This window comes from Accipiter gentilis, chromosome 14 (assembly GCF_929443795.1).
Source record: "Accipiter gentilis chromosome 14, bAccGen1.1, whole genome shotgun sequence".
Classification (NCBI taxonomy): Eukaryota; Metazoa; Chordata; class Aves; order Accipitriformes; family Accipitridae; genus Astur; species Astur gentilis.
In genome coordinates, this window is record NC_064893.1 from 25554988 (window position 1) to 25573080 (window position 18093).

An 18093-nucleotide genomic window follows, 5' to 3' on the forward strand; every position below is an offset into this window, starting at 1 on the left:
AAAGAAGCAGCTCTGCTGGAAAGAAAGTAGCACTGGGCTGTAACAGGGGCTTTTCTCTTTGAATTGAATTTGTTTTGCTACAGTCTGAGCCTATATAAAAATACCTGAAAAAATAGGAAAGATGAAGTGATGTATTCTTGTATCTCGGTACGTGTATAAAAATAATTTTACTTTGATATAAAATAAACATTATGTACATTTTCCCCCACAGACTTCTAAAGGGAAGAAAACACAATCTTTGCCTGTAGTTCACAGCAATAAAAAACCATTCATTTCAATTATGATTTCTATAGTAGCGTTCACTAAACACAAGATAGAACAAGCATAGAGGAACATGTAATGGTCATCCCATTTCTTTGATAATATATCCTGTTCCTGCTGATTCCCAGCATCTGTATTCTTGTGAATTAACAACACAAATATTTGCTCCCAAGTCTAGTTTTACTGACATTGTTAAGTGATTTGGTTTTACTTACATGACCTTGACTGGGATTACTCACTCAAGTAGAGTTACTCATGAGCACAAATCTTGGGATGAGAGCATGAGACACAACAGCACTACAGATTTGCCTTATCCCATTAGGAGAAGTTAGAAAAAAGCCTGCCTTACCTGATGTTTTCTCTGTGAACACCACCTTGGACTCTGCTGTGAAATTTTGCCCAGTCAGAATCATCTGTTGTCCTCCATAAACGAGGCAGCTATCGATATCTTGTCTTTCAACCATTGGAAGCTCATGAGCAGACCTTTGGGCTGTGGACAAATTGCAGACATGAATGAAATCAACTCTGTTTTACCAGGACTTTCCAAATCTTCCCAGAACTATCCACAGATCGATCTTGTCATCGTTACCATCTGTTGACTGCCAAAGCAGCTTCTCCAGGGTGCTAAATTTAGGTTTGAGAAGGAAAAATAAACTTACTCAAGGCATTTTATTTGGAAACATTCAGGAGCTGGCTGCAGTATTTCAGCTGTGCTGGCCTTACTCCTTGTCCTTGAGAAAGGACAGCTTGGATGAATGAGCTGGAACTTGCCCATGTCTGTTTCCAAATAAATGGCCAAATTTTCAAGTGCAGGCACACTACAGCCCTGGAGCCCAAAAATTCCACCTGCAGAGAGGATTCCACTGAATAACACTGAATTCCTTCAGAAAAAAAATTAAAATAAACCTCTTCTACAGAAGTCCACTGCCTCCTACAGAACAGGGACTACACTGGGCCTGGAACAGTCCGTTTGCCAACAAAAGCACAGTCTCCAAGTGCAGGCACCAACACTTGTGCACAAAACAAGAGGGGCGATCATGAAGCCGTGTTCACATCAGCGAGCATGAGGGGTCACACCAGGACTCCGCTGCAGCCCGGGCTTTTTGCAAGCATGTTTTGCAGAGGCCTGAACATCTGAGGAGCAGGGCCCTGTGTTGCACGCTGAGTTTGATATAAAAGGCAAGGAGAGAAAAGGCAGGGTGGAATCCAGATGGGCATGTACGTGATCAAGGGTTTCTAACGTCTTTACTGTTCTTGGCCACAAGCTTGGAGTGTGACTTTGGCAGGTTATTCTCTCTTTCCCCTGCCAGACAACCAGGATAGCACCATCTCTCCACCTACTTTCCTCTCATCCCATTAAAACAGCCATTTGCATGGTCAGAAAAGCTTTAGAGAATCCTGGTCACCATCCCTGCAAGCCCATTCCAACTGTTTGCTAACAAGCGGCAGAAGCCGAAGAAAGTGAAGATGCGAGAATTGTTCCCTACAACACAGACAGCTGGAAAATATCATGAGCTTCCCTGTGACCAGACCAGGTGGGCAGCAGTTTGGGTCTGGTGAACTGCGAGTTCATGACCTGCACTCAAACTCCTCCAGATTCATCCACCCCAACTGGAGAGGTCTCTAGAGGATGCCGCTCATCTATTTAACAGCTGCCTTGGCTGGATTTTAACTTTCTCTGACAAAGAGCCTGCTCCCAAGAGACCCTGAGCACTTGTGTCTTCCCTTCACTGAACACCGTTGGCTGCTGAGCCAAAAATAAGGAAATATTATCCTATATGTTCAGTGCTGGCCCTCCACTCACACACAGACAAGGCTGCGCTTTCTGTGACCTGGTCCCGGCACCCTTTTACTGCTGTGCAACCTTCAGAAAGCCGAAAATCCAACAGTTCTTGGCTGCGGTGAGAGCTGTACAATTTCTCTCACCACATGAAGAAAATGCTAGAGTATTTGGTAGGAAAATACAAGCATTAAACCTTTCAGAAAGGTGTCTGTAGAAGTGGGAAGCAACTTTTCTAGCAAGGACAGGCTCAACTGAACCCTTTCTGCCAGTCATGACACAGAGGTTTTGGTCTTGTCAAAAATATAGCTAATTCAATTTTTACAACCTTCTTGTGCTGTTTGAGAAGCGTTTTTAAAAACCTATTTAAAACAACCTTATGACTCATTGTTCCCTTCAAATATATAACAACAGCTGGGCTAAGATACTGCCAATTAAGAATATATATTCAGATTATTTTCACAGAAGCTGCTAATTTCTTTCACATGGCTGTATGATTAATTCCTTTCCCTAAATACTTAAATTTTTGATGAGTTTATAACTGGATTTATCACAAAGACAGACCTGTAACCTCAAAGGCTTAAAAGTAAATAGCAATCATCAAAAACATGTCTACAATAGTCAAGAGAAAAGGTATTTAAGCTTTGCCCTGGACACTGTTTATTCCTATTCAATCCCCAAATTTCACTTCCAAAGCATCCCAAATCATTAAAATTCCAGATTAACCCACGTCTCCTTCAGACTTCAGTGTGTTAATAGAGAGCTTTGTACCTGACATCCCACAGATCAGTGGTTCTCAAGGCTTTTTCAGGACGAGGAAGGACAAATTTTAGCCTGGAAATAACTGTCTGACTCATCTTAATTACATTTGGATCTCAGCAAGTTGGAAATCGCTGCTGAAGACCAAGCCTCTGTCCAACTTCCATAGAGCGGAGTGTTTGTGTACGCTGCGACCTACCAGGGAGCCGGGGAGGACAGCCGGTTCACCGGGAATGTGCATCCCGGCTCTTAGGAAATGCCAAAAACCCTTCTGCCATCCTCAGCCAAGCTGGGGCAGTCTCAGCAGCGCTGCCTGGAAGCCCGTGGTGGGCAGAGGTGTTCTGCAGGTACCCCCATGCAGCTGCATGCTGCCACGGCCCCACGGTCGGCAGCAGCCAGGCTTGATGCAGAGCTACGTTCCAGCATGGCTACAGCACAAGCAGGCTATGGGCATCTCCAAAACCGCTTCTGCCTTGACCCAAATTTGGTCATGCCTGTAGGTGTACAAAACCCACGTGTGCTTTATATGTGCTCCAGAATAATACCATTTGGAAGTGCTGCCGTTGAGTTTCTCGATGCAAATACCACGCTAAGGTGAAAGGTGGAGGCATACAGGTACCTGCTGAGCACCGGGTTTCCTCTGCCCTGTTTTGCCTGTACTCTTCCTCTCCCACTAGGTAGCTTGCAAACCCTTTTCTAAAAAAAAAAACATTTTTCATTTTCCAAGATCACCTTTTTTTTTTCACCCAGGCCTATAAGAAGGTTTCACTCCATTCCCACCAGTAAGAAGGCTCAAAGTTCAGTGTGGAGCTGCCTGAATAGGATTACTTTTTTTCCTCTGCAAGAAATATTAATTGCCAATAAATCCCCTTCCTCTAAGTCTCACGATGGGTGGACTGCATGCAATAATTTCACACTATTCCTTCTCTTCCCCCAGGGCTTGGCACTTCATAAAATGACCTACAGCTACTGGAGTTTATGAGCTTTGAATAAACAAAACACTGTTGATTTAACCAGTTGAGGTGTTTACTTTCAATAGCAACAGTTACTGACATAAGGCAGCAAAGCAAATGCTATAGAAATACTCGCGCTTGGCCTGAAGCAGTGTGTCAACCTATTAACAGGGGACATTATTTTTCTATTTTATTTGACTGTCTGCAAATCAAGATGTCATGGATGCACGGTGCCAAGAAATACAATGCACGCGGTGATACAAGAGAGAAAGGGAACTGCTGTCTCGGAGCGCTGCACCACCTCTGGGGAGCCTCAGCATGGGAGGGAAGCAGCCCCTATGCCACTGCCCGTGCCCACGCCGCAGGGGCACAGGGCACTTCTCGGGGGGTAAGCCTTTATCTGCTTCCCCGTGCCAGCAGGTGGAGGAAAGTTTAAGACGGCCTCAGCCTCTGGGACAGCAGGCTGAATGCTGCACAGGGGATGCATAAGCCTGGAGGCTGACGGTAAGGAAGCGTGCCAAGGCAGGGTGAAGGTGTTTCTTGCTTCCCCACCTTCCTGCAGCATCCATAACTGTTCCATTTTCAGCAGAGAGGCTATTTGGTTTCTAGGGGAAAAAAGGGATACTTTGAGACAACGGATTACCTGGGTAAGACTCTTGTGGCTCCAAATCTCCCCCAGGCGAGTGTTGCCCATTGCTGTTAGCAGGTTCCCAGGGACAACCTCAGTCGTATTCCCTAACATGCTCCTGAGGTAATCCCAGCTCCACCTGAGAGCCCCTTTCCCTCCGCGCCGCCCAGCTCTCTCCATCAGCGCTCCTCCTGCACGCATCTCCTGGGACGAGCAGTTCTAGCCCTGCCTGAACATCGTGTTTCCTTCCACCGGCTTGGAGGGCTTCCAAGCGCTGCCTTGTCTTGCCCAAAAGCTGACTCGTTTTATGAGGAGTCTTAGCTGAAGCTAAACGTCTCTGAACAGCCTCCGGAGAGGAACAGTCTCGGCAACCTCTCTCCCTGCGTGTGCAATAAGAACTAGGGCTGGATCGGGTAATGTAGGCAAAGCAAAAAGACTAATATGATCTGCCCCTCAGGAGGAACACGCTTGTGAACTCTGCGCGGAGCACTGTGGGTCTGACCAACGCTTCCAGAGCAGAGAGACTCTACAGCCTCCGTGTATCAGCGCGCTATCTCAGTACCACCTTCTGCAGAGTGCCTGGAGGCCTCTACGCAAACCTCTGTGTAAACAGAGGCCAAAGAATAGCTGCCAAAGTGAAATCTGCTCCATGCCGACTTTCTGGCACTTGCCACACTGGATCCAGAGCTTAGGTTTACCTGTTGTCCCCGTAGCTGACCAGAGTTCAGGAGAGATCTTATCCTGGGTGATCACAAGGAGCAGGATTGAGTCTCACCTGCAGCTCAGTGAGGACAAAGCTAGCGTTACCTCTGATTACCTCTAACTGCCATCACAAGCCAAGTAAACCAAAAAATGTGGCTACTTAAAAGAAGTGGAGTCACCACTTGCACCCGCAGTGCAGCAGTCTCCCCAGGCCAAATGCCCAGGTCCTCTTTGGAACCCCCCCAGCCTTACCCTGACCAGGGCAGCCCCTGCTCACCCCAGCTTGCTGGAAGCCTTCAAGCCGTGACTCACCACTCCTGACATGTCTTTCCAAACCCCCAAAGGCTCTTGGCTCCAGCCACTGATTTCTGTTGGATTTGAGAAGAGCAGATAGAGCTGAGTGCCTGATGCTAAAAAAAATCCCGAACCCTAGAAGCAATAGCAGAGGCATAATTTGTTGTGGGATTAATTCTTCCACCTCAGTGCAAACCTTAATGAGCCAAAGTAAATATCTCATTCCTCCTGTCACACTGTGTTTATTTACCACAAGCTGCCTGCCTGAGGTAGGATTGATAGGAGCAGAGCTCCTGTGCCCAATGCTTACCCAACGCATTAATGTCCTGAAGAGACTTTGATCCCATCCATCAAACACTGAAGCACCCTGAGGTCTCTTGTGGGAGGAGAGGCAAAGGCCGGGGAGCTGCAGTACGGGACCCAGGGAAGGACCAAGGGCAGAAGACATGTCTCGCAGGCAGGTAGACATTAGTAAGGCACCCTAGAGAACAGCAATCTTCTAATCAGAGGGATGGGTTGAATTACCTCCTGGTAGGAGTATGGGCCAGTGGAAGGCTTAAGTGGGAATCATATAAATAAAGCAGAGTTCTAACCCTTGTGATTAGATGGGAAACCTTGAAAATGTGATCTAAACACTATGAAAAGAATAACCCGGTATGAATGACAACAGTTTCCAATTTGTTGCCAGCGAGACTAAATCAGCAGTTTGTGCAGAGCCATCCAAGAAAAAAGCACCAAAAATAGAGGGCTTTTCTCCACCTCCTTCTCTGCCCATAATTTATTTTATGATGACCTTGTGAAGGAGGAGTGACAGGCACTGATGGCAGCAGTGTCAGATAAGTATGATACTTTCTATGAACTGCAGCCAGTTCACCAAACCAGCGTGTGATTAATGACAGGAAAACCATGGCCTCGGTTCACTTCTCTGTCGATCATCTCTGCGGGTATGCACAGCATTTCCCTTTAATCCCTTGTGGAGATCTGCTGAGCTTAAATTATGCTCAGAAATCCATGCTCTGCGTAATACGCTGGGGCACTTGCTTTTACCACAGCAGTATTGCAAAGACAAAAAATAAACAGGAGTTTGTCTTCGTAGCAAGGCTTGCAGGCTGCAAAAAGGGCGGGCATTTTCCTTCTGTCTGACTCAGACTTTCCAGACTGAAATATTTTGGTTGCACATTAAAAGTGGCAAACATTGTCAGAATTAGCTTTTAAATGCTGTGCTTTAGGAGAGAGAAAAATTTCACTTTAGTAACAGCACCCAGTTTTGTGTCAATTTTATTTACGGCAAACTGCATGACTGTCTTGCAGTTGAAACGAAAGGGGCAAAAAAATTCCTTTAATTCAACTGGAAACCATGCTACTCTCATAATAATCATGGTTATGGTTAAATTTGCAAATGGGTATCTCCCAAGCGCAAAGAGACCATTTGTTTCTGCTTTTTTATCTGAATAAACTAGGGCTCCTTCTCGCCTGCCATTGTATTCCAACCAGCACAGCTCCTGGCTAAGGAAAAGCACTCACTGGTTTGCCAAGACAACATTCTTTTACATGACTAGCTCTTTCCTCTGTAGTTATTAATGTGTCACATATCATAGGCTCAGTTTGTCTAATATTATGGGAAAATCTACTAGAAGGAGAGAAAAATAAAGGAAACTTCCAGGGAAATTGATTAAAGGGAAATAAGATATTTGACCCAATTTAGTGGAACAAAATACAGTCAATAATAGAAACTATTTAAATTCCTCAGATGGACACAGTTCTTTAGCAATAAGTTTTGTTTGTTTTGTTGTTTTTTTTACCACCTCGGAATATCTATTATAAGAACAAGATTTTAGACGACTCCTCTCATGCCAAGTGCAATCATTTGCATTTTAAGGGATTCACGAGCACAGCTTAGTAACAGCAAACATAGATTATACGAAACAAGAACTGTGAGACACTTTGGGAAGGTTTAACCAGGATCCGTTAGAATAGAAACTGTGACACAGTGTGGATGATACTCCTAAACCTTACACTCACATCTCACAGACACTTGCATAAAGCCGTTTTTGGTTGCTGACAGCACGGTGTAAAACAAGCTGCCTTGCAGGCGCTTTTGTGTCTGCTGTGAACTCCCTTCAATACTGCTCCTTCTCTGCTCTACGGAGGCTTCAGCCGAGGAGTAGAAACACAACTCCAGAGATCACTCACTCACCGGGAAATGGGTTTCAGCTCATAGTGAAAGGTAAATCAAAGCAAATTAATAGAACTAAAGTTACAGAAATTATCTTAATGGTTTGAAAATAATGACCAGATCTGCAAATAGCAAGCCCCTCCATGAGTGATTTGCCACGTGGCTTGCTATCAGGGCTGTATTTGAAGGGACAAGTTAACTCAGTAACCCTTCATGCCTGCAATTTCACCACCTTCTGTGATAGCAGCTCCGTGATAGCACCGCCTGGCCCAGCAAGAGCTCACCTACATGAGCTGGCTTACGCCTGTGCCTAAAGCACAGACCTGCACAAGCAGGGATGGACGTTTGGGCGTGCACAACTGCAGTACGAGTAACAGCACCGAGGTGTGCGGAGGTGCGCAGGCGGGGACCTGGGCCAAGGACCCGTCGGCTGTGGATCCCGGGGACATCTCCTGTAGCGGCTGTGGGGCTTGCTGCCATTTCACAGACTCAGCGTGGAGCAACACCCAGGAGAAGGGATTTTTCTCACCTTCCCAGCACCACACCTATGAGGCGGTGGCTTTTTATCCCTAAATAAGTGATGGCCTGTTGCTACAATTGTCAGAGGACCTTCAAATGCCTTTGCCTCCTCCGTGGCTTCAGAACGAATCAACAGGCAACAGGAGAAAAAAGCTGCAAGCTGCTGAATGTGCAGGCTTGTCTGGATATGAGGTCCATTTTGAGGCATAACTGATCATTTAACAACATATCACCTCCTTGGTCCTCCCACACAGCTGCCTGGGGAGGAACTTGCTCCGGATGATGCTTTGAACCTGTGAAATCCCCTTCTAAAACCTGTCAAGTGCTGAATGTGACACAGATGAGGTGGAATCAAATCGCCCCGTGAAAAGCAGATACTTCACAGTTCTTGCTTCATTGCAGCTAATGATCTGCTGACACCAGCGGGAGTTTTTAGCCGGGATCAGCTTCTGCTGAGGAGAGCACTCAACTATTCTGTTGGTAGCAACAGCGCTCTCGGGGGAACCCCACTGGTAGGGAAATGGCCAGTTATCTTAAAGCTGCTACTTACTAAGGCTTTCCCAGCGGGATATTACTAACAGCTACCAGACAGGAGAGATCTTACAGGAGAGTCCCTGAGGATAAGGGTTCCCAGGCGGCCATGTCAAAAAAAAAAAAAAAAAGAAAAAAACAAACAAAGGAAAAAGAAGAGAATCCCAGCAGCACACGAAGGTGGGAGGTGGGACACAAGGAGAAAATGTCACAGAGCCCCAGCGTGCCTCTTCTCGGCAGGGCACCTGAGCTTACCTGAGACTGAGCTCTGCAACATGTGCAGATTGTCTGGGAGAAACTGAGGTTATCGTCTCTACCGTGATTTAGCTTGCATTACTAATGCTGGCTGAACCAATTAATGTTTTTAACCATCTTCCCAGAATTGGGCTGAGATCAGGAAGTGCTACTGAAATGCAAAAACATTGCTAAATATGCAATATACGTTCTAAATGGAAGAGACTTATTACTCCAGATCACTTTATACTCTGCTTCCATTAAGTTCAGAAAAGCACAGTCCTTAACATACCTCTCCAAATTGCCAGTACATCCAGTATTCCAAAAATAAAACTTACTTTTTTTTTCTTGGGGAACAAATACATTTTTTTCTTGTAGGAACTTTGCTGTCCACTATGCATCCAACATTTTCATATTTTAATTTAAAAAAATCATAAAAATAAGCCACTTCTACTGGCATCTCCACTCTTGGCTTTTTTATGCCCCTAAGACTCATCAAAGCAAACACATCTCAGAAGAAATGCCTAGACATCTTAAACAAGCCATTGTAAATAACAGTCACTGCACAGGCAAATTAGGTGTGCGCATACAATTCAGGAAAATGTGATCTTATTCTGTAAACCATGACCAGATTTCTGCTTGAATGCTCTTTGGTGATGGGCACAAATACAATGTGCAATTGTGGAAGGGTCTTAGAATGCCTGGCTAACTCATATTTTCTTTTCCTGCAGGAGAATTTGAATAAGTGGAGTGTGATCTGCAGGGCTCCCTGCATGACCCAGAGATCATCCACCCTCTGCTCTGGGCTCGTGCTGTCTTTCTGTACAGTGGATGTCGGAGTTACACCCTGAGTTTCCCCACCCGAGTAGCTCCCCACTGCGGGCAGGAATGGGCTGTCTCCACTCAGAAAAGAAATTGAGGGAGAAGCCAGGTGGTCCTTTGCCACAATTCCCTTCCTATCCACAGAAGCTGCAGGTTGCTGAACATTTCCTTTAGCAAATAGGCCTTTGTTTCAGCAGGGACACATTTGGTGTGGAGGCCACTATGGTTTCAGCCATCTGGTTCCATAAAGGATCATAACCGTTTCCTACAGAGAAAGGTGGTGGCTACTCCCACTGCTCTTCCTTCCCCATCATGGTGCCCAGAGACTTCACTCAGCTGCTAAAGTGCTCTGAGAGTTGATATCTTCTCGTAAACATTGCCAAGAGATCATACATATCCATCACGCACTCCCCTTAGCCTTCCCTTGTTTATTCGTTTCTACTGGTTTTTTTAAAAAGCTACCATCAATAATTCACTAGCCACAATTTCTCTTGTTTTCCCATCCAAAATTGGCTCCTCTCTTATTCTAAGCAGTTGTTATTTAAGTAAAGCCTGCATCTCAATAAATAAAACTCACACACGAGAAACTCTTCAATGACTTTCTTCACATGATTTATGGCAAGCCAGGTTCTGCGAAAGGGGTGAGTCATTCGGCAAAGGGAGAGGAACACTGTTCATTATGTATTTGCGAAATCCCCAAACCGCTGAAAAGGCACCATTTACCAACAAAAAGCATCACAGGATGCATATGAACCAGCAAAGTGGGTGGAGCCCTTCCAGAAATGACTGTGACATGGGGGGCACCTTGTCAGAGGCCTCTCTTTCTCAGGATCCAGTACATTAAAATAAGTGGGAGGTGCAGGTTTCTCAGCTTATAGGATTTGTCCCCCAGAAATCAAAACTGCAAGTTTTCTTCTGTCCCTCAGGGGAATACCAGAACAACCCCGGCTTTTCCTGCTTCAGCCACAGCCTCCTGAGCTGTACACCCCTTAGCACTGACATCTAGAAAAAACAACAACCAGGATGCGCCTGAGCCTCGAAGTCAAACCTGTTTCTTCATTTCGGTTGTGTTCCTGCCACAGCTCAGATCAGAGGATCCTCCTCTGATCTGTCACTCCTTCGGCACGTGGGACTGGCCCCAGTGCTAGGATCCAGCCCAGGTTTGAATTCAAAACCTCCAACCACATGCCAGCTTGCGGATAACAAGTTCTGGTTGTGCCTCTATGCAAAACAAAACCAACCCCAGGAAGGCAGGCAGCTTGCACGCTCGTGCACAAACAGGGACAATGTAAATACGCCCCTATACACGCACCCACGCTGGCTCCCTGCTCCCAGAAAAGACCTGGTAGCCAGAAGGATCCAGCAGCAACACACTAATAAATAAACTTTGCAAAAGCCCCTAAGTCCCTCGCTGTCCTCACAAGCTCTAAACACCGTGAAGAGCCACCTGCCACCAAAGCTTGTTTCAGGAAAGGGAATGCCTATGGGTAAGAGCCACAGGTCACTCAAACGGTGGCACAGACCCAGCCAGCGCAGGAAGAGCAAAGCACCTTGCATTCGCCTATCTGAGCGTGTTGGGTTTTTTCCCCTCAGCGCTAGCCTGGAGCAGAGGGACAAGACGATTGCTGTTGCAAGAGACGGAGAAGGAGCAAATCTCGGGGGATACTTACAGCATTCGATGGGGTTCGATGCTGCTTGCAGAGAAATGATCCTGCCGTTGGACTCGGGGATGTGCACGCGGAAGACGAGCCGGACGCGGGTGTTCTTCCTGCCGATGTCCGTCTCTCCCTTGCGCAGCTCGATGTCTGCGTTCCTCAGCTTCAAAATCCCCGCGCAGTCAATGCTGCCAAACACACACGCCGTTTAGCTTACCGTTTCTGCTCTCAAATAGCTTGGAAATAGGTGACAGTCAAGAGGATTAAGCTGCTTTGCTTCGATCTCTGGGTTAAAAGCAGCTCCAGATACCTGGTTTGCTTAGGATTTAGACATTGCCATTTCAGCAGTTACAGGGGAAGAAATCCCAGACAGGCAGTGAGTGGGGGATGCTGCTGGACCCCTCCCCGAAGACCCTGGGCCCAGTGGCTCAGCGGGTCCCAGCCGAGGGCTAGGGGTGCCCTCTACCCTGGGGACAGCCAAAGCCACTCTCCAAACTTTATAACCCCGAGTCTTATTTCCCTTCCTGCGCTAAGCACAAGAGCACACACGGCAGAGCCCACCCTGGTCCCCTGGGGCAGGGAGAATGAACCAGAACAAGAAGCGCACGCTGGGGCAGGTAATAAGCTGAGGCTGTGCCGGAGCCCTCCGCAAGCTAGAGAGCGTTAAAGCCTCCACCGCCAGCTCTGCAAACAGCTCAGTGCCCAGAGACTGCACAGCAGCTATTGCCTGCACGTGGGCAAATTAGTTCAGCTCCACGGGGAATCACAGCAGTTGAACCAGCTAATTGCATGCACCATCCGGGCACGTTTTCCCCCCAGTTTGTAATGCAAGCAGTGAATTTAACTGCAAAGCAGGAACCAAACTGCTCTCTCCTCCTTTTGGGCAAGGTAGGTGCTACTGCTAGAGCCGGGCTCTCCAGCCCTGGCCCAGGTCACCATGTCATCCTCCAAAGCCCTGGGATATTGTTCCCAGCCAAGACAATAGCCTGGCAGAGCAGAAAATGGTTCTCTGCCCCCGTTCACCATGTCCCTGCGCAAAGGGAGGGTATAGGGAGCAGGATGGGGCTGAGCAGCAATGAAAGGATTAGGATGGCTTAAACCAGCATTGCAACTGAATACTGGTGTAAGTGCAGGTTAACTTCTTAAGAGTCCAGTGTAACCGAGCAAACACGCCTGTCGACATTAAGAGAATGTGCCAATTAATATTTACAGAGTCTGAGATCTTCAGCTCAGCAATAGTCCTCGGAGGGTGCAGTGAGCCCTGTTATTAAACAGGCACTGCCAACCCCTTTTGATATCAGTTTTAAAGACCCACCATTTTTCTTCTTTTGATATGAATTAAAAACACATTTTGGGAGGCATAAACCCCAAGCTGTTTCCTACACCCACACTGTTCCTTGCCATTGCATGTGTGCAGGGGTTTATTACTCCAGGGTTACTTGTTAGGAACAGACAATCGTGTTCCATTCAGCATTTGGCTGCTTAAGTTTGAGATGTGGACTTTTATTTATTTCCTTGGGTGCAGAGGGAAGGAGAGGCTTGAAGGAAAGGGAGGAATGAGGTACATTTTCTGAAAAAAAGATATATAAAGAAAGAATGGGGATTTTGCGATGAAGTAGGGGGGCTTAAAAACATAGCTGCTCTGCCAATTTTCTCAGTATCCTCTGAAGGATGGAGATACAGCTCTTTCCTCTGCAGAGCAATCACTCTCATGCTCCCTGGCACACATTCAAGCCTGAAGCTTCAGACTGGTGCCCACTTCATCCCTCTGCCTCCATAAAACTGGAAGGAGTAATACAGAAAAGATGTGCCTGTACTTGCTTTTCTGTGAACCTATTACAAGGGAGTGCGATTTCATGGCCAGAGCACTTGGCTGAGTTCAGAAGAGATGTTTTCTATTCCATTAGATGTTGTAAAATGAATCGTACACCTTTCCTCCACTGTCTACTGCTCCTTGCTTCTCATTGCGTGCCTGCAGCATAAGGACTTAAGATTTGAATCTTGTTTTCCTTACTGCCCTGCAAACCATTCTGACTTTGAAGATGACGGATGATTACAATGTAGTCACCATGGCAAGTGGGGTAAATAGCAAAAATGCCTGCATGGTCAGCTGATGAATGGCAACTCTTTGAGCAGCTTTAACCCAGGTGCTTGTAACTGCTGCTCGAGCTTTTGTAAAAATGGTCTTACACTCATATATCATCCTGATGCTTTGGAAAGGGGAGTCCCTCCAGAGCAGACATCATTATTCATTTAAGTGACTCCTTTCCACAAGAGAAAGAACTTCACATGCCAATTTAATCCTCCTCAACTTTGCGAGTAAAAAGAAATGTGCTTACGTTGCTTTCATGTTGTTTTTGGGTTCCAGTGGGATCTCTAAAACTTTGGTGTTGCCAATGATTTTTTCATAGCTGGTGGTGGTGACGGTTTTTCCTGTAATGCGATGGACTTGATAGAAAGCGTGAGGTTTAAGTATCCGTTCATCTGCTGTCCCAATGAAGATCTGAAGACCCAAGGGCTTGTTCTCCATGTAACCGTGAAGCTGGCAAGACATTAAAAATCTGTTATCACACACTGGGCTTGCAATGCCTTCATGTCAGGAAACCAAATAGATCTACAGACATATATACAGATACGGAGATACTTATAAAGATACGTGTAGTACAGACTCTTTCCTGCTCTCCGAGACAGACATCCTCTTAAGAGTATTTGCTGGAGTCCATGATACATAGGGAAGGGAGCTAATGGAAAACATGTAATTAATGGTTATAATACTAAATACATCAAGTAGAAAAAAAACCATATCACGAAGAAAAAATTCCAGACAAGCTCTCCATTACCAGAAATTTGTTGATTGTCTCCAAAACAGATTGATAAATCCCCTCAAAAGGTACATTTTTGAGTACACGTGTTTAATTTGCGATGACTGATTCCTAAATAAGGTTCAGAAGATTTTTTTTCTGTGCGGTGGATAAAGCTGCAAAGCAGAGCTGAATCCCCACACCTGCAGCCTTGGGCAGCGGTTCCTGCTCCCTGCCAGCAGGAAACACAGTCTCTCGCTTGCCTTCATATACATGTTATATACGTGGTACTCCCTTATGCACCTTCTCCAGACCTTATCAAAGCTAATGGAAGGTGCCCATTGACACAGGGGGCTTTAAACCAGTCCCTTTGTGACATCCAACTTGCAAACCCTAGTTTCTGTCCAGCCTAACGTTCAGTAAAATGACTTTGCCTCAGCTCGACTTGTGATTCCTACCTCAACTGCAGTTTAAAATTAAGGGTTGGGTTTTTTCCCCTAAACAGGAAGTATCTAGCGAATGGGTCTGCAATTTTGAGAACTGAAATGTTCAACAACGTATAAACATTTCAGAAATTAAAGATCCCTGCCACATCCCTTTCTCTGGCCTTGGCAGGTGCAGTCTCGCCCCAGCTCACATCCATTTCAAACCCAGCTGGAAGGATTCTCCTTCCAACCCCTCACTGTGCTCAAGTCACCCTGAGCTTCACATCTCTCCAGCTTCCCCTGTCTCCCTCATAGCAGACATAAGCTGCCTGCTTTCATCTTCAAAGCTCTGCTCTTCTCTTTGCCCTCTCACCTCTCTTTTTCTACCCAGTGATCAACACCTATTCCCCAACTTCCCAAATCCAGCCCCAAACACCATCATCAACTTCTGGAAAACTCACAGCATTGCATTTTCTGCCCATCAGCCTCTTCCCCCAGGGAGGATGTCCCTTTTAATATCTGCATCTCCACCCTACAAATCTTCCTGTCTGCAGAAATCTTAAATAGTCTTAAAAGGAAATTCGTTCTTGTTCTCCTGAAATCACTTATGTGGGCCGGCGTTGATTCACTGCTCTTTGAAACTCATCCTTCCCCCCAGTTGTTGGTTCACCTTCAGCCATTCCTCTTGCATTGCAGTAAAATATCATCTGTACAGGTAGAGATGGCATTTTTGGTCTGTGACTGTACAGCACAAGGATGTCCTAGCTGACCTCAGAGACTGGAACCTCTAGGGTTCAAAGACGTAAACAGACTCTTCTTCTGTACTAAATAACATTTTCATAAACAGCATTTGCTGCAAGAGAAGCAAGAAAGCCAGAGTGCCTCTATAGGCCAGGAGACGAGGAAATTTCTCCTTCTTTATTAACATTCAAAATTACAAATCAAACCATTCTAAATTTCTCACATAACCAAAAATGAAAACCAGACATTTATCTACCGCATAGCCAGTGATCTAGCTGAAAGGGAACTTTATGGTCTGAGACATGGTAAATTTGTTTTCAATTATTCCATCCACATGCAAAACCTTGATGAAGCCATACAAAGCAAATAGTACTGGAAGATCAGAGAAAAGGAAGATTAAGCTAACGGTATTCATGGCCAAACCGTTTTTTTTTTCTTTTTTCTTTTCACCAGTCAGCAGGAGGTATCTTTGCATAGAAGGATTAATTCCCCCCTGGAAGGGGACCACTTGCAGCATCAATGCAATCCTGGCAACCTTCCTTCAGTATGGCAAATGTAAAGCGACACTCACTCTTCTGAGCTATCATTACTCATCTAGCACATATTTGCGAGGCATACAAAGGCAGGGTCTATGCCCCAGAGACCTTAGAACCCAAGGGCCCGAATTTGCAGCCTCCACTTACATGAATAGCTCCATTGAAGTCAACAGGCCTTAAGTAGGGCTTGTGCAAGAAAGAATTACAGAATCCAGCCCAGCCGCAGCTCAGACACCTACGATAGCTCACTCACACAGGCGCTTCGGGAGATTGTGAGGACGGAAAATAGGGTACGAGGCTTTGTGCAAACATGCCGGTTGGCTCTGGGAGCAAGGTGGAGGAGGAGCAGAGCTGGACTGCAAGCACAAGGCTTGGTATTGGAGAAGCAGCGCTGCCAAGAATGCGATAAATACGATGGCAGTCTCGGGGAGACTTAGAAATGCACAGTATATAGAAGATTAAAGGCGACAGAGGTCAAAATGATAGATCTGGGAACAGGCATGAATGTAGGGATCAGACCCTGTTTATCCACAGGGGCCCATTAAGCCCAGGTTCTCTGGGAGCCATACTGAAACTCATCCTAAGAATGGTACTTTAAAAATCCAAGATTTCCTGGCCTTCAATGAAAAGCCGTTATGTGACCAAAAGCCATCTTATCCTTACAAGGGGGGGCGGGGGGGGGGGGGGAAGAGTAGTTTTCAAGTACTGAGCATGTTCATTGTCATGCCTGACAGAGTAATTCTTTGTGGATCCAGTCAGATGACAAGAGGATCCTTTGGACTGGAACGGTTATTACAGTGACAGCAAAGCAGCTTTCGCTCTGCCCTTTGTCCAGGCAGAACAAAATCCCAGAGTTATAGGTGGGAGACTGGGATGGAGGAAAACAGGTAATAAATTACAAAGGATGATTTGCCCCCAGTGAGCACAGTCAGTAGCAGCTGTAACAGAACTGGCTACGTACACAGTTTTTCATACTGGCCACCTTTAAAAGTAATTTTAAGTGGTGTTTTTGCGCATGTGTAGCATGAGCTCCCAAGGTAAAATTATTCATGGTCTAATAATAGGTATGTCTGTGGGTTTGGGTCTGTATAAATGTATACACACTTAAAGAAGAGGAGAACTGATTGCCTGCTCATATGGCAACGTTTGTATCATCTGCTGGATGCGGGGTTATAAAGCACATAGTAAAAGGCCTTCTGGTCCTTCACAGGACCAGATTTTAAATCAATTGTTTGATCAGTGGAAGAAAGTAACATAATTATTTGGTAATTTATGACATTATGGCAATGCTTTGGGATGACATCACTGTAAAATCAAAATAGAATTATAAAATGCAAATACAAAGAAAAAATATATGTAAGAGACAGGTGTCTCCATTTAAAAGGGTGTGTCCTTACCTTGAATTAATTGATTACGTTTTAAAGGATAATACAGATGATCATTTACCATAAGCATTTCCATCTACCTTTCACTTGCTAAGAACACATTAGGATGACTTAGGAACAAAAAAATGAAGATGGACAGCCCACAGAAACGCTTCAGGAACTTAACTTTAAGAAGCTAACCCTACTTTGCAGGGACAGAAACGAGACAATATTTTGTGCTGCATTTTTAAATAGAAGAATTCATTGTGAGCTAGAATGAAAGAACCTGCTAAAGCTATGTTTCAGATATATGTCTCTCCTGAAAACTGAACTACTACAAGAGCCTGTTACTCTCAATAAACACTCACCTCCACTGTGCTAGGCAGCTGCTTTAGCGTTTAACCGTAACGCTGATCTTTTCTTTGGAGGAGCAAAGAAGGAGCAAAAGTGAGCCTTAAAGAACCCTACAGACAAGTGAAGACTTAAAATATTTTCTAACTAATAACTTCAATTCATTTTTTCCTCCCTTAGCAACAACCAAGCCGCTTGAAAGTCTCAGGTTTTCAGTCCTACTCTTCTGCTCATCTCACGGGAAGGGAGACGGCAGCTCAGCTGCAGCTGCCCGAGGGGAGGGCGCAAAGCCCTGCAACGGGAGTTTCGGCAGAGACGAGAACAGAGGACCAGCCCCGCGCCAAGGTGTTCCTTTACTCATTTTCACTCTTCTTTCCGTGAAGAAAACAAAATCATCTGGATTTCAGTTTCAAGAGAGCGAGAATCGAGAAAGATTTATGAATACATAACTCTGGGAGGAAATATTTTTGTGTATTATAAGGTGACCTATTCACAATAAAACTCCCCCAAACTGTATACAGATCGAGCTGGAAAAAACCCAACTCCTTTGAGTCACATTTG

At 45.5% G+C, this 18093-nt stretch overlaps 1 protein-coding gene across 3 annotated transcripts in view; it reads right to left on the bottom strand.

Annotated features, from left to right (window-relative positions):
- The window catches only part of NFATC2 (nuclear factor of activated T cells 2), a 94366-nt gene that overhangs the window by 52535 nt on the left and 23738 nt on the right, over positions 1–18093 (bottom strand). For all 3 annotated transcript variants that reach the window (XM_049816698.1, XM_049816699.1, XM_049816700.1), the window contains exons 4-6: positions 13654–13856; positions 11330–11502; positions 611–751 (exon numbers count right to left, since the gene is read on the bottom strand). In XM_049816698.1, the coding sequence (XP_049672655.1) occupies positions 611–751; positions 11330–11502; positions 13654–13856 (517 nt within the window). The remainder of the gene's footprint in view (positions 1–610; positions 752–11329; positions 11503–13653; positions 13857–18093) is intronic.